Source organism: Haliotis cracherodii, unplaced genomic scaffold (genome assembly GCF_022045235.1).
Source record: "Haliotis cracherodii isolate W230 unplaced genomic scaffold, xgHalCrac1.p SCAF_13, whole genome shotgun sequence".
NCBI classification, from domain to species: domain Eukaryota; kingdom Metazoa; phylum Mollusca; class Gastropoda; order Lepetellida; family Haliotidae; genus Haliotis; species Haliotis cracherodii.
This window is the reverse complement of record NW_027266268.1, coordinates 35,151,008-35,167,610: the sequence shown is the minus strand read 5'-3', so window position 1 is coordinate 35,167,610 and position 16,603 is coordinate 35,151,008. Positions and strand designations below refer to the sequence as shown.

At 39.5% G+C, this 16,603-nt stretch overlaps 1 protein-coding gene across 1 annotated transcript; it reads right to left on the bottom strand.

Annotated features, from left to right (window-relative positions):
- Positions 1 to 1,325: 1,325 nt before the first annotated feature.
- LOC139458645 (CD209 antigen-like protein A) lies at positions 1,326 to 16,089 on the bottom strand. Its single transcript, XM_071240063.1, has 3 exons — positions 15,912 to 16,089; positions 2,231 to 2,416; positions 1,326 to 1,588 (listed from the first exon to the last, which is right to left on the bottom strand). Exons 1-3 carry the CDS (start codon positions 16,087 to 16,089, stop codon positions 1,326 to 1,328), a joined length of 627 nt encoding a protein of 208 aa, XP_071096164.1.
- Positions 16,090 to 16,603: the final 514 nt, after the last annotated feature.

The following is a 16,603-nucleotide window of genomic DNA, read 5'->3' as shown; positions in this document are numbered from 1 at the left end:
TGGTCGGGTGTGTCACGCTCTTTGGGACCCCTCGATCTATTGAACGGTAACCGTACATTATATAATGTCTGTAGAAGCTCTATGCATAACCTTAGAGTGCAAACCGAATTTGATGCGTGTGACTATCTTGTTTGGTTAAATAAAGTGATTGTAAATATCTCTCGTTCTCATGAGATTGCTTCAGTTCTGCCTTGTAGTTGTCAAAATGAATGACGTCTCGCGATTTGTTATGAATGAAAAAAGTAGTCTGGGTGTGACAGAGGTCACGGTTATCCAATCAAAACGAATAAAACAAAGTCAACCTTGTACGATTTAGTATCTTACCACCCGTATCTTCACCACGTGGATTAATAACAATCTGTGGCGATTCTGAAATTGCATCACATTGCTTTGCAGACCATTGTGACGTCACTGGTTACCATGACGTCCCAATCAAATGACATCACACATGGCTCTGCTGCTGAAGCTGTTAGCAGTACTTTTTACACTTAAGGCCCCCGTTACACCATCAAAAACTTTGATCAAAGAAAACTTTGACGAAGTTTTCTTGTTCCAAGTTGGACTGTTTACACTCGTCAAAGTTTTTGGCAGGCCCTCAAAATTCTGGTGGGAATTATCTTGCCAAGGTGGATGCTACTGACGAAAAATTGTTTGCTGTTGTCATATGTATTTTGTGTATTGCCATGTTGAGAAGGCGGCGTCGGGGTAGGCAAAGGCATATCTGGTCCCGAGAATAGCTGCTCGATGTTGAAACGAATCAATTAATTCCTTTCAACATCTCGTCAGTCCAAAATAGTTGACTCATTTTGACTTGACTCTATGCACTTCCGGTTGAAAAGGGGTAAATGTTCCTTGCAGTCTTATTGGCTAAATTAAATCAACGTCGTCAAACTTTGATCAATGTTTGACGAGAAATAGGATTGGTTTCTATTCCATCAAAGTCCCGTCAAAAACTTTGTCAAAGTGTTTGACGGCATGTTACACTATCACACACTTGGTCAAAATGGACTTTGAAGTTTTTAATCAAAGTTTTTGATAGTGTAACGGGGACTTAAGACACTGCTAATTACTGTCTACAAACTGAAAAGTTAAAAGAATGATGTTGGACGATAAATATAATCTCACCCTCGTGTCTCTTGATATCAAAATATATCAACACTCGTTGATAAAAGTGGGAAAAAATTCTCGGCAAGCTTCGGAATTGTTCTACTTTTATTAACTCGTGTTGATATATTTGATATCAAAAGAGACGAGGGTGATATTTTCCATATATCTCCGCCTTTGGCCATTCCAAGTAACCATCAACGTATCAACATTAACGAGGATTATTTAGTGTTGTGAGATGCTCCTTCATCCACCAGTCTTTCACAAATCACCATCCTTGCGTCAAAGCACCGTCCATCATACAACCCAAATGGAACGTCGAATTTTGTCTGCAGGCATTGTTGATGTTTGTCTAAACCATTCGGCTCCCGAGGGCCCCATAGCTGATGATCTGCTTCATCAAACCTTCGTCCATCCACCCACGTCCACTGACCATTGGATGAGTCCTTCCTTCCTCCCAGGTTCCAAGACGCATCTTCGAATCCTGAAATAACAGGTTCAGCGTTGGGAGAAGAACTATCGATACCCTTCCGAGCTACTTGCCGATAATGTAATGGAGAAACCATGAGAATGCGTTGATTCTCCTTTCGGAAACAACAGATTCGAGTGAGTCCTCAGATTTAAGCCGTGTCAGGATTGATGTATAAGTTCTATCCTAATTCTGCATAATTTCCTGAAGTTGCGTAAGCTGTGATTGTTTAAAATGCACCCAAAATAAACTCTGGTGGCGCTACGATCGAGCCCGGGAAGGGGGGAAACTGGACTTTTAAAGTCACTTAACTCTCTTACCTAGGGAAGATGGAGACACACATGATACCGTGAAAACAATTTTGCCCCAGGTTCGTCCTTTACGTATCCTTGGACCGCGGATTGTTCAACTTTTGCAATAACCTGACAAGACAACTTCTCTCGTCAGCATTACCTGTCTTCCTGTCGTGAAACTAAATGCTAAATCGCACTCCATGATACCATACGTACGAGGCTAAATTAACCCAGTCATGCACGTCATCTAACATGGATAAAAAAGCCGACAGGTTAGCATCGTGATAGATCGGAGGCAAATATCGCGTTCCATATCGAGGTTGGCGTACCGTGAAGCCCAAAATAAATTAGTCAAACCGCTTACCTAGTATGTGGCACGTGTTGTTCACAATGTCTATTTTTTCACGACTGTTCAACATCAACAATCTTGCCCCTTCTTTTTCGCATTTCCTCTTGGCTTTAGTCCAGACGGCAGTTCGGGGATCAAACTTAATACACAGCATTGGTGAGCGAAAATACATGTAATCTTTTTCCTGCAAGCATGTCCTGGCTGAAACACGAACAATAGGATACGGAACAGCAAGAGTTCATACTATTTTCTCTTCGTGACACTTCTAAGTCGTTATAATATTTGTATTTACAATTGTTTACATCACTGCATTAAACTGTGACTTATTCATGCCCACATCAAGTTAAATCCACATTTTAATTTATGTTAATTTGGACGGAACTATTCGACAGTATGTGTCCTCTGTATCATTTCTAACCGCAAACTCGATTGTTTTCCACTTGCACTCTAAAAAAACGCCAACAAACAGATCACAGAAAACACCGTTGAAACATCGTATTTGCCGATTGTGACTGTTCGTGGATAGCAGACGATAGCTTAACGATAATTCCATACAAAATGTTAAGTGGAACAATAGTTAGTGAAATTTTAATTAAATGTCCAGTACAAATGATAAAAGAAAAACTATTTTAAATAGTTTGGTCGCTTTTGTGTAATACTATCAGTCAACCAGCGTAGATGCTTTTCAATTCTCGGTACCACTTCGTGAAGAATTCTGACTAGCATAACTGATTTCTGTATCTCGTAAACGAACTTAAATGACAAATTCCGAAAGGAGATAAATAAGGCTGCGCCATATGTTCGGCACCCTGTCCCTTCTGAACGACGTGGCATCCACACACAAAAGGAAGAATGGTGAAAGGAATGTTCCGAACCAATTACAAGAAATGAAGCAGAATTGTTATGGAAACCTGATATCAAGTTGGCACAAGAATCAACGTGTTCTTTATGCTGACAGACACAATCTTCTGTGGATGTGTCCTTACATCTTCATCGAAGTATCGTGTGGGAGTAAATGATCTGAATGTAATCACATTGGGTTGGGAGTCGGGAATAACAGTGTCACAGATGGAGATTATTATCGCTTTTCTTTTGACATGGAACAGAGACACCAGTCTGTGTCACAGACCGCCGTCATATAGCTGGAATATTGCTGAGTGTGGCGTTAAACAACAAACCAACCAACCAAATCATGTGTTTCCATGGCAAGTTTTGTTCTCATTCGTTGTACCTTAATTAAGTAGTGGTATGTCCGTATTTCGCTCATCATGAAGACGGGAAAAGTAAACCAAACAACGCGTGGCCATGTCCATGTTGCAGACACGATCTCATTACATAGCAGAGTTTTTAGGCCATCTCCTTGCCGAGTATTTTTAAATAATTGGCTAGCATTGTGCACAACCACCAGTTGCTAAGGCCTGTAGCACGTGTTTTAACACTGTATACATGTCAAATATGTTTCATGAATTGTTTTAATATAAAGTATGCTCAAATGTGTTTCATTAATTGTTTATAAATATTACTCTACACAAATTACTCGATTGTGAATATATTAACTTGGTCTCGTCGCTATATGGCTGAAATAATGCCGATGCGACGTTAAATTTTAACATGATCATTCACTCACATTAAGGGTCGATGGGGTATCCGAGTGGTTAAAGCGTTCGCCGTGATATTGCTGGAATATTGCTCAAACGGCTTAAAACTATACTCACTCAGTCACTACATTAACATACGTACTTTAAATTCCATAGTAAATGTAACGTTGTAATATGTTGTGTTATTCATTGTGAGAGATGTCATCGATCACAATGATGACTGACATTATTCCGTCATGGACTAACAAGAAAACTAGAGTCTACGTAGATTGTCGAGTGTTACTTTTCTATGACGAAAACTGTATGCGGGAAGAGTGAGTGAGTGAGTTTGGTTAAACGCCGCTTTTAACAGTATTCAAGTTATATCACGGCGTGTCAGCTTAATGTGGGAGGAAAGCCCGAAGTGATGCAGGTCTCAGACGTTGACCACTTCGGTGAAACCCACGAGCACGGGTATGGTGCTGACAAACCTAGAAACATAATCGGGGCGAACCGGGATTCGAACCCACAATATAGGTTTCTGGCGCGCCTAAGGGATGCAACTCTGCACAGCGAATCACGGCGCCTTGGACAACTGAGCTATCCCAGCTTCACGCTGTTTACATTAACATTCCCATATTTAAGTACCATTTGAATAGTGCAAATATATATAATTTAGGCCCCGATACGTACGTGGGCAGGTCAAACAAGCCAGCAATTTGGAATGTGTTTTTAATTCTATTTTTCAACATAATCTCCCTGCTTTTCAATACACTTTTCATATCGATACTGAAGCTTTTTAATTCCTTTCGACCCGTGAAGACCCGGGGTAGAATAGATCTTCAGCAAACATGCTTGCTGTAAAAAGCGACTATGCTTGTCGTAAAAAGCGACTAACGGGATCGGGTGGTCAGGCTCGCTGACTTGGTTGATGCATGTCATCGATCCGAATTGCGTGGATCGATACTCCTGATATTAATCACTGGATTTTCTGGTCCAGACTCGATTATTTACAGACCGTTGTCATATAGCTGGAAAATGGCCGAGTGCGGCGTTAAACAACAGACCAACAACAACAATCAATTCCTGTCAGGAAGAAGTTTTCTGAAGCCACCCCGAAAAACCCATTCACGGTAGCTTTGATGTCATCGTTGTCGCCATAGCGCTTTCCATGAAGGTTATCTTTCAGTTTAGTAAACAGGTGGAAATTACCTGAGAAGTGTCATTCTCGTGAAATAGCAGAACTCCAGCAGTCGGCATTACTTTTTATTGATAGAATCTCTCAGGCGACAAAGCAAAGCAGCATCGTAGGCACCGGTGATCGTCTTTTGACTTTCTAAGTAATCAACAAGGATCACACCCTTTGCATCCCAGAATTCAGTGGCCATAACTTTCTTCACTGATATTGAAGACTTGAACTGTTTTGGTGTCGGAGAAGTCGAATAGCGCCATTCCATGGATTGACGTTTTGACTCGAGATCATAGTGGTAGATCCATGTTTCATCACCCATACCAATCTCTTTATGAATTTGCCGAATTCCTCAATTAGCTCTGATTCTCTGTCAATGTCAGTTTATTTTTCCTTAAGATCAGAATTTAGAGACTTTGGCACCCAACGAGCAGATAGCTGATTCATCTGTAAGTGTTCATGAATACTAGTTTCAATGGATCCATGGCTTAGACCTGTGTCTTCCTCATGTTCAGCAATACGCTTGACAGAAAAAGTTTTTTTCTATCTCCTTGATTGAATTTTCACTGATGGAAGTTGAGGGACGTCCAGACCTAGGGTCATCATCAAGGCTTGTTCTCCTAACCTTAAACATAGCTACCCAACGTTTAACAGTGAAATAGCTAGGGCACTTATCCCTATACACTTGTGACATGCGGTCATGAATTCTTGGGGAGTACTTGTCTCTAAAGGAAAACAAACTTGATGACTGCTCGGTTCTCGTTCTTTTCCATTTCTGTGTCCATTTTGACCCCTATCACGTTCAACTGGCTGTCATTAATATGCTAACGGCCTCAACAGACCAAATGCACTTGCAATGGACTACTCAAACAATGTACAACATCGACTAGTTCACTTTGTTTAGGCCCAAGGTTGACGGATAGTCAAACTTAGAACTTTTGACCAGCAATCGGATGGCAATAGGTATAACAATACACAATACAATATTATAATACAATAATACAAATATTGCTGATAGATTAAATGTGTAGAAGTTAGGAAATACACGAAATATATCAATACCATTCAGTGTTTTCTTGTTTCTTGTTTCCTGTGGTTTTATTTGACGCATCAGTGACAAACGTGATGTAATTCAGTATCGTACCATATGCTCCCATGTTTTTTTTTCAGGTGAGCAATTGACTTGTGTTTGCGTGTGTTTGTTTCGGGTGCCACCGGTAGCGCAGGATACGCTTACCTTTTCGCGAACACCTGGTATTTTTACTACTTCATAGTGATTCATAAACACATGCTCATGATATAGTCGGAATCGTACAATCGACTCTGCTTTATGCAGAGATTTCTGTTGGATATGGAAAGGGTTTTGTCGCTTTATTTAATATATTGCTTACAAACTTACGCTTTTCATGCTGTCGGTTAAATTTACTGGTTTAGCAGACAGCCCAGACTATCTCTCTAGTTTATCACCACTTAATGGAATATCCATTTCCTCAAACTGCAAGAAATATAATGTTTCATAGCATAATAGAAATCTGTGAAAACAAGCTGGTTCTTATATGTTATTATTGTTAAATGGGAGCTCTCATCTCTGCTACAACGAAAATGTACAGTTGTTTCACTATAAGTATATCAACTGCACTAAAAGATTTAAATAACAGTAAAACTGCTGTTTCTCTCTGAATATACTCCGTGTTTTGTATACCTATTGTATATCGCTATTCATGTTAATATTTTGTGAGAGGGCGCTCTAAGTTGTGAAAACTTGTGCCCATTCCTTTTCTTTGTGAATAAAACATATTTAACTCAAATGTGAAAGATCGACTGAGTGAGTGGGTAACGCCGCTTTGGGCAGTAATCCAGTTATATCGCGGCGTGTCAGCTTACTGTAGGCGTAAAAGCCCTAAGTGATGCAGGTCTCAGACGTTTACCACTTTGGTGAAAGACAGGTGCAAGGTATGGTGCTGACAAACCTAGAAACATATTTGGGGAGAACCGGGGTTCTAACTCACAATCATAGGTTTCTGGCGTGCCCAAGGGACACAATCCTGCACAGCGATTTGCAGAGCCTTCAAACGATTGGGTCACCCGTGTCACCGATATGTGAAAGACAATTAACATAATGGTTCGATATTTGACAATTAGGAGGGTGAAATATGAATAACAACAATTTAAATATGATTCGTTATTCAGTTATTCAAAAGCGAATGACTAATAAAGTAATAGTTACATGTGCGTCTTACGAGTCTTGATTCATGAATGAACAATAGAGTATTAACGTCTGGTTTCCAAAACCAACCTATGACGATAGAAAGTTTGTTTGTTAATTTGTTATGTAACGCCGCAGTCAGCAATATTCCAGCCATATGACGGCAGTCTGTAAATAATCGAGTCTGGACCAGACAATCCAGTTATTGACATCATGAGCATTTTGTCGAGTGCAGCGTTAAACAATAGATTAAGATGACAACATGCAAAATGCCCTACCTTTGTCAAGGTACATGTACCCAACATGGGAGGGTGTTGGTTGGTGAGAATTTTGTATCCCGTCCCCGACAAAAGGCATTCCACGAAAGTAGCAATTGGCGGCGGTGACGTCGTAGAAGAAGGCACCGCAGACGTAACTGTTGCTGCACCGTACTGCACAATGTAGACGCGAGATAGTGGGAGATATCGTTGGGTCTCTGTTTCGTCCTATACCCCGCAGGGTGCCAAGAACTGTAACGAACACAATACTGTCTACCATCATGAGAACACGCCTGAATGTTTAACACCATACCTTAAATTAGACTCACCTATTTAGCTCAAGACAGTAACGGACTATCTTATTTTTGGGGGGATGTGATCGGGGAAGAAAGATTGAAACATTTTTATTTTTAATACCAACACGAATATTGACGTGATAGATATATATCTAACTTCAAAGATTTAGCGAAACAACAATGAAATACTAAGTAGGAGTGCATGAGACTGTAGCTCACCTGGATATGCAGCTTAAATGGTAAAAAAAGACATCCACTTAGCAAAAGTTACCCTCAGCTTTGACATGCAAATATTTAGTTTAATTTATTTGTTTGGTGTTTTCTGAGAAGCTTAATGCATCAAGTATGCATTTTGGGTGAATTTTAAGAGCATGCACAAAACAAGATAAAAAATACAAATCTTGCAAATTTCCCCAAGGAAATGAACAAAGACCAACATGTAGCTTTTACCAATATGGTTGCTCTGGCGGTCATATTAGAACTCAGACAAAGAATGGCAAACTGCTGATATTACTTTTATCTCACAATTATTTGATCATGGCGGTCACTTCCATACCAAGAGACCCGTGAAGATTCCGGGGTAGAATAGGTCTTCAGCAACCCATGCTTGCCGTAAAAGGTGACTATGCTTGTCGTAAAAGGCGACTAACGGGATCGGGTTGTCAGGCTCGCTGACTTGGTTGATGCATGCCATCGATTTCAAGTGCGTGGATCGATGCTCATGATGTCAATCACTGGATTGTCTGGTCCAGACTCGATTATTTACAGACCACCATCATATAGCTGGAATACTGCCGAGTGCGGCGTTAAACAACAAACCAACCAACCAATCCATATCAAGAAAAACCTGTTTCACAGATATAATATTGTCACCACTTATCATAAATATAGGATTTGTAGAAACGCTGTACTAAGGGCTGATAGGCAGGATATATTTGAAAGATTAATATTTCCCGATAATGTTAGTGACAACCTTACAATTAATGGAGAAGCTATATCTGACGTATCGACAAATGCAAAGTGTTGGTATTCGTATATAGGCAGCCAAATCAGTGAAGATATAGATTTATATAAATTTGAAAAATATCAACGGTTTGATAATCGAAAACAAATACAGACAACTACAATTCAAAATTCTTCACAGTATATTTCAATGTAACATATATTTACAAAAAATAGTATCAAGACCAGTAATAAATGTAAATGATGTCGAGTGCCGAAACAATAAAACATTATTTGTTTTACTGTCCAACTGTCCTACCATTTTGGATGGATGAAAGTGAATATAATTTGATCATGTTATGATAGAACGAATATCAGATTTGCTTGTTTGTTTCTTGTTCAACGCCCCATTCAGCAATGTTCCAGCTATATGACGGCGGTCTGTAAATAATCGAGTCTGGACCAGACAATCCAGTGATTGATATCATGAGCATTGATCCACGCAGTTTGGCTGCGATGACATGCATCAACCAAGTCAGCGAGCCTGACCACCCGATCCCGTTACTCGTCTCTTTCGACAAGCACAGTCGCCTTTTACAGCAAGCATGGGTTGCTGAAGACCTATTCTACCCCGGGGCTTCATTGGTCGCGAATATCAGGAGCTCTGCCCAAGTAATGTCTTCTAATGCACATACCAGGATCCGTTAGGCCAGCCAATCGTGGCACATAAAATCAAATTTTTAAAAATGTTTCTATGGTAGAGGATATTTCAAAATTTGACGTATCAATGACAGAAAGAGTGGAAGTCCCTATTTTGTTCTAAACCATAAGTCACGGTGTTGTTTCAGATGGACGGTTGACTTGTCTCTGCATGTGTTTGTGACGGGTGCCACCGATGGGGCAGGATACGCTCACCTTGTCGCGATCACCTGGTATCATCTCTATTTGATAGTGATTCATGAACACATGCTTAAGATGTAGTCGGAATCGTAAATCGACTCTGCATTTAGCAGAAATGTTTTATGATTATTGCAGCGTTTTGTCTATTATTTAAAGGGTCGTTTGTAACATGACGAGGAAAGGACTAGTTTCATCGCGATTAATATTTTTTTCCTTTTGCAATTAATACTTTTTGTTTTTTGTCGGGTAATCGATCCGGGTTTTATTACAGGTCTATTGATGTTCTAACACCGACGGAAGAAGTATCTTTCCTTGACTTAACATTGCCTTAGTGGTTACTAACGAGTTTAAACTAGTATTGTCTGTTCGGAAAAGGGGAGACAAAACTATTTGTAATCGGGTCACATAAGAAATCCGCGCTTGCTCAGAAATACACAAAGAAGTAGAATGAATGAATAAATGAATGAATTTCTATATTTCCTCCAGAAGATTTACAAAATCTCTATTCTCAGAGCAAATGCACTGTGCTGGTATTTATATAGATGGGTGCATTATTAACAGATAAATATATATATATATATACACACACACATACACACAGGTTTCTATTTTCGTTATTTACTATGTACACAAGTGAGCACTATTAGGATACAACAGATTAATTTGAGGTTAATCTAATACGTTTCTGAAATTTAAGCCATATTCACAGAATATCAATGATATGTTTTCCCATGTAAACTGGTTCATGAGCCCAGAATAGTGCGAGCATATCATTTTCTTCCAGAAGATCAAGTTGAACATAACTTTCGATATCCAATTGTCAATGAGGGTGGAGAAGAATTCATTTCGATCATTTATAAAATATTCACAGTGTAGAAGTACATGTCTGTCATAATCATAGGCATGTCTGCCACATTTATAACATTCACGTGATGTAATGGGTCGGGAAGCGATCTTAAAGGGGAAGTGTACACGCAAAAATCACTTTCTTTCTTTTTCTAAACAAAACGCAATTTTAGAATTAGTTAGTATCTGTGTTTGAAAATATACACTCATTTTTTTCACAGTGAAAGTAGGAAGCTCACAATAGTGTGAAAGTGATATGCCGTTATGAGGCCTTCGTTTTACGAGCGAAATAGGCCTGAGTTATCCCCCTTAGATTATGACGTAATTGGTGCCAATTCAACTGGGTCCCTGTCCATTCTCAACGCAAAAGATATCAAGGACCAGTTTGCGGTAAAACAACATGGTCTACGACACACTCCGGCGCAGTGGTGACTCAGCATAACACAATTCTGGCTGGCATCTGAGATGCTAGAATCACAAAACTGTACCTACACCACGTGAAGCGGCGCTAACAAAGCATGATGACGTCATAATGTTTATCAATTGGCACCAATGACGTCATATTGCAAGGGGCATAAGCCATGGTGTTTTTGTTATGGAAATAGAACACTTGGTAAATGTGAAAAATATAAATCGTTTTTGTGCAATAAATATGTTAATTAAATATGATGTTTTTATATTTTTGTCTATGACACTTCTATGTTAACACTTTTAATGTGGAAAAAGTACAAGAAAAAAAGGTTCATTTCCGTGTGAACTTGCCCTTTAAGGGAATATTGGATGCAATACCTAAGGTGAGGATAAGTTAGTGCTAGTTTCCATAATACATGTAGTTTAAGTTTAGAGTGAACTGACCTGTATCGGACCAGATCCTCTCTCAATGACAGTCTGAGTTTCCACCTACCTTCTTCATATGAGGATATTGCATCACATACAATTCTTCTCCATTCTTTTTTACAAGGAAATATTCCATCACTGATAAAGTTCATTATGACTGTTTAAGTTTATATGTACAAGCAGTTAATATGATTGTGTCACATATGCTAGTTCTAGTTTTGATATTATCAGCATTGACTAAGGCTAAGTATGCACATATAATATGTTTCATAGGAGAGAAACATGAGTTTGTACACAGTCTTCCGAGGAGTAGTAGTCTGCATTGTCAATGTATCCTGTCAGCGTCCACATTCCAAGATTTGCTATGGTTGAATCAGTTGATGACTTTTGGTCTAGACCTTGGATGACTCTGGCAAAGTGCCGTTGAACATTTTCTGTCTGAATCGTATCCTTACCACGTATGCCGCTGAACAGCTCACACGCATAGAAGCTGGTAGTGAGAACCATTCGGTGCCATATTTAACACATACAATAGGGTGGAGATCATAGCTTTTTTATCCTACAGATTTGAGAGAGTTTACTGTGCACCTTGCGTTTTGGCAACGTCGCGCTATCATATTTGTACATGTCAATTTAGTGTTTAGAATGACTCCCCCAAATGCTACACAATCTGATGTTTTAATAGGAACACTATCCAGTTGAAATTTGAAGGGACTATGTTGGGAATTCAATCTACTGAATATAACAGTTTGGCTATTAGTAGCATTGTAAGTTAATCTCCAGTCATAAGCATACTGTGTAACAGTGTTAAGAGCAACTTGTAGACCTGCAGGTGTGGCGCTGACTAATGTAGTGTCATCGGCAAGCATAACAACTGGGACTTTTAATCCGTGTACAATAATACCACAATCTTTTCTTCTCAGTTCACAGATCAGGTCATTAATATAAACAAGAAAGAGTCATGAAGAAAGTACTCATCCTTGCCCGACACCCTGCTCAACAGAAAAAGTATGTGATATTTCACCACAGTAGGTGACAAATGAACTACTAGTGCTGTAACTTAGATAGAGAAGATACCACATCTTCCCCTTGATGCCTAAATCATACAGTTTTACAAATAGACCAGCATGCCAAATACGATCAAAGGCCTTTTCATTGTCTTTTCATTTTCATTGAAGGCTGCAAAGACGGGTGTTTCCTGGATAAATAATAATTACCACATTCATGTAATGTAAAGACAGACATGGCGCCATGCTCTTTTCGAAATCCGAATTGTAGAGGGTCTGGAAAGGATGGACAATGTACCTTACACCATTCTTCCAATCGTTGTAAAATTACTTTTTCAAATAGTTTTCCCAGACATGATGTTAGAGTAATTCCCCTATAGTTTGGATCTGATTTATCTTTCTTACTCTTATAGATAGAGATTACCATCACAAGTCTGAATTTGTTTGGGAGATATTCCATTTTGAGAATTATGTTAAATAAAGTTGTAAGTTTCGCGTGAAGATTACTGCTTGCAAACAACAAGTTTTCATTGCACACGTTGTCTGGACCTGGGCTTAAGTTCTTACACAGACTGTGTATTTGTAAGGAGATTCCTCTAGGATCTATACTTTTGTATAACTCTTCATCTATATCAGTTTGATCATCATCCTTATTCCTTGATCTCCTTAAGATTGTCGCATGTGTGACATTTGAAATTATCATTAAAACTATCAGAGTAGAAAGGCTACGATAGGTCAGCGTAGTAATCTCCCCATAGTTTGCATATGCCAGAAGTAGATGATTCTGTTTGACCACCGTAACTGAGCTTCGTCGCCGATCGATTTTGCCGTTTTTGTTTCCTCACAGTTTTATAAAAGTGTTAATGTCTGCTTCACGGGACTGTGCTAACTCATTACGCACCTTTTTACTATATCTCCTTTTGGCGATCCTATGTAAACGCCTGAACTCGCTTTTAGCAGTTTTATATTCAGCATATGTTGTAGAGTTACGTCCCCTAGGCTTACTATCAGCACACCAAAGTCTTCTGGCTGCTCTCATTTCATAGTGAATATTATGTAAGTCATTCTCCTTCCAGTAAGGTTTTAAGTGGGAATTGTAGACAGAGACGGGAATGGTACGTTTAGCAGATATTAACAAAGCATTAGTAATCGCGGAGTTATACATTTCCAGGCTCTCGGGTGATATATCACCTGGTGGAAAGTTAATATCTTGTAAACATAGGTCCAGTTCGGATCGGTATTGGGCTATGTGCTCATTACCTGCTTTTGCCCTCTTTGTGTATACAGTTTTCTTCCTATCTCCACTCGTACTACATTCCGTACGGAAGAGTGACACGTAGCAGGGCAAGTGATCTGACACATCCATCATACGTACATCCCTCTAACACGTCACATCTAACAACAGGGGTTTTCAGGTGAGATGGTAGAAGTATGTAGTCAATAAGTGATCTATGTAAGGTGTTTTACTCCTACAAGTAAAGCCTGGTCCACGTGTACGTAGCTTGGACACTGCACTAAGCAGATACCGCTGGTTGATAGCGTCTAAAAGCAATTTGTCACGGGGCATTAGAATATCTTTGTTAATATCTGAATTTAGATCACCTAGAATGATAACATCGCCAATTTCACTAAAATGGTCGTAAGCATCTATTAGTTCATTTTAGGGCATCGACATAAACAGAGTGAAGTACACTGGTAGAAGGAAAGCGGCTTGTTAAAACAAAAATTGTGTCAAAACGGGGAGATGTTATGGTTACCCCAACAATCGATTGACTTTTGATATTAAGCTTTTGTATTTTCCATTTTGGGGGCTTGTTTGCAAGGATAGCAATCCCACCAGATCCTCGTATGTATTTTCAAATTTAAAATCAACTAGCTTAAATGATGACAATACATCAAAACTATCCTTATTGGTTTTGTAAAGCCAATGTTCTTGTATAGCTAATACATCTATATCATTAGGGATCAATGCACAGATCTGGTCTGTGTTGTAAAGCAGCCAACGTACGTTCCAGGTCAGAAGGTTAATAGCCATTAGGAATAACAATGTACAAGAATACATGATGACAATTAGTCGCATTGCACAGTTAGTTAACCATTTAGATCAATAACGAATGTGACTACTGCCCCCTGTTTCGTTGTTACCTGTGTCTCCGTAACGTCTGTTCCATGGTATGAAGTCTCTACATGTAATGTCAGGGGGGCCAGAATTTCTCATTGGACATGACAGTCTCATAGTCAGAAGAGTCAATATTTACTAGTATGGTGAAGGTCTCAGATGTGTCGTAATGACGTCTCTGTTTCAATAGCTTAACATATGTTGCGCGCACATGATGTTGCTGACAATAGATGAACTTCTTTGTCTCATCAAAAGTTTTATCTGGACGAATGTTGGAGAGAACAATCCGACTGGTTCGAACACGAAATACACCCTCTAGTGAAGAGTAGGATTTAGCCAGAGATCGTATATTCTGTGGTTTTTCCTTCACAGTCTTCGTTGTGTTGCGTTGTGCATGTGTAGACTCTGCATTGAGCACTGTGTTTCCAAAAGTAAATCCATAGTTGTTTTCGTAATATAAATTCATAAGATGTTCTCAGTCTGAAAGATCAACGATCTTGCTTGATGGTCTTGGTTGATGCTGTGATGTATTGCTGCTAAGGTTCCGATGCATATGGGTCCTATCTTGCCTAGTTGCATGAAAGGGGGTTCTACCATCTGCACTTTCATTGCTAGTGTTCTAGTCTGTGAGTGATGGCCACTGTCACTACCAGGACTCCTTGGAGGAACGTTTTCGGTATCAGTGGAAGCAGAAATGCTTTCTGTCTGTAATGCCTGGGAGGGGTTTGGCTGGTCACATGGAGTTGTTCTTTGAGCACTTGAGGACAAAGCGTCATGTGTAGAAGTATTTGCGTGGATTGTGTCAGATGTATGACACGTTGTAGTAGACTTTACAGCCTCAGCATAAGACGATTTCCCTTTGCAGGATATGCCTTCCAGGTTATTCATTGTCGCCTTGAGCTTGGAATCTATTGAGTAGTTTAATCTCAGGAGTTCGTGTTCCAGTTCATTTACCCTGTCCTTGTACGTTTTGATTTCCTGGTTTTGAAGCTTTAATTCAGATCATGACTCAGCTCGTCTGTTTTCTGATTCCATAAGTTTTTCTTTGAGAGTGTTAATTTCCGAACCCTTAGCTTCAATTTCAGATGTTTGCTGCACCTTAACTTCCTGAAATTGTTTTTCCAGTAAGGAGATTCTATTTGACATATGGTCCGTGTTTTTAGATACACATTGCTTTAGCTACATTATGTGACTGAGGATTAGAGATAAGGTACCTGACTCGTTTGCAGTTACAGCTTCTGTGTCATCCACTCTTGTTCTGAGTAATTCATTGCCCTGGCTACTGTTTTCATTCCTGGTGTTAACGTTGTCATCACTGTCGTTAAATGTGTCATCTGCTAATACTCTGGATATGGAGTTGTTACTTGGCCGTGTGCTAGCTCTGCTAAATACTTTGGATTGTAGAACATGTTCAGGCAGTCCTCCTTCAATGAAGTGAAAGAAGTAGTATACGTCCTGCGAGTACTTTTCGAGGATAGACTTTCGGTTTGCATTATTTAATCTTCTCCGCACTTACTGACCAGCAGGGAAGGAATGAGAATTGTCCTTTGCATAGTTGTTCCCAGTGTAGATGGTTAAGAGCTCTTGTTGAAAACTGAGTTTGTCAAAGAGTCCCAGCTTTCTTTTTATTTCCAAGTATATATTTTCATCCAACTCGTCAGAGGGCTGGGTAGTGTGGACTTCGTCACTTTCAGCCATTGTTTTACTTCAGAGGCCAAGCCAGCCATACAAAGAGCTGTGGTAAGGGCTCACCCTTGACGAAAGACCCAGTTTTGGTGCTGATTGGACCTAGGTAAAAAGATATTGTCAAATTTGTACAGTTTTAGTTAATATTTACCTTCAGAGAAATAAATACCATATTTTGTAGACACAAATGTCATACTTGCAGTGTCAGCAATCCCTTTGCAGAAAATCACAACTGTATAGTAAGTGTATCAGATGAAAACTTACATTTTCCAGAGAGCTGTGAGACACGACTGGCCACAACAGCTGTCAGATATACAGAATTTACTTTTTATGCACTGGCAGAGAAAATACAGAACCCATGATGACAAGAAGGCTCGTATTGTAAATGCAATGTATATTATTGAGACTAAAGTCTTGAATTGAAATTATGATAGGCAATATACAGTGTCCCCCGCCCCATTGGCTTCCAGAGACGACCTCACAACGACCTTCAAGTTGCACGTGCAAGTCCAATTTTAGAGACAAA

What these genes read in the sequence shown, in the direction of transcription:
- LOC139458645 (XM_071240063.1), bottom strand. Translation starts at nt 16,089, where the DNA reads ATGGCTGAAAGTGACGAAGTCCACACTACCCAGCCCTCTGACGAGTTG. An exon ending in TTCTCATTCCTTCCCTGCTG is followed by an intron (nt 2,417 to 15,911) that starts GTCAGTAAGTGC and finishes TTCGTGTTTCAG; the next exon opens with CCAGGACATGCTTGCAGGAA. An exon ending in CAACACGTGCCACATACTAG is followed by an intron (nt 1,589 to 2,230) that starts GTAAGCGGTTTG and finishes CTGTTATTTCAG; the next exon opens with GATTCGAAGATGCGTCTTGG.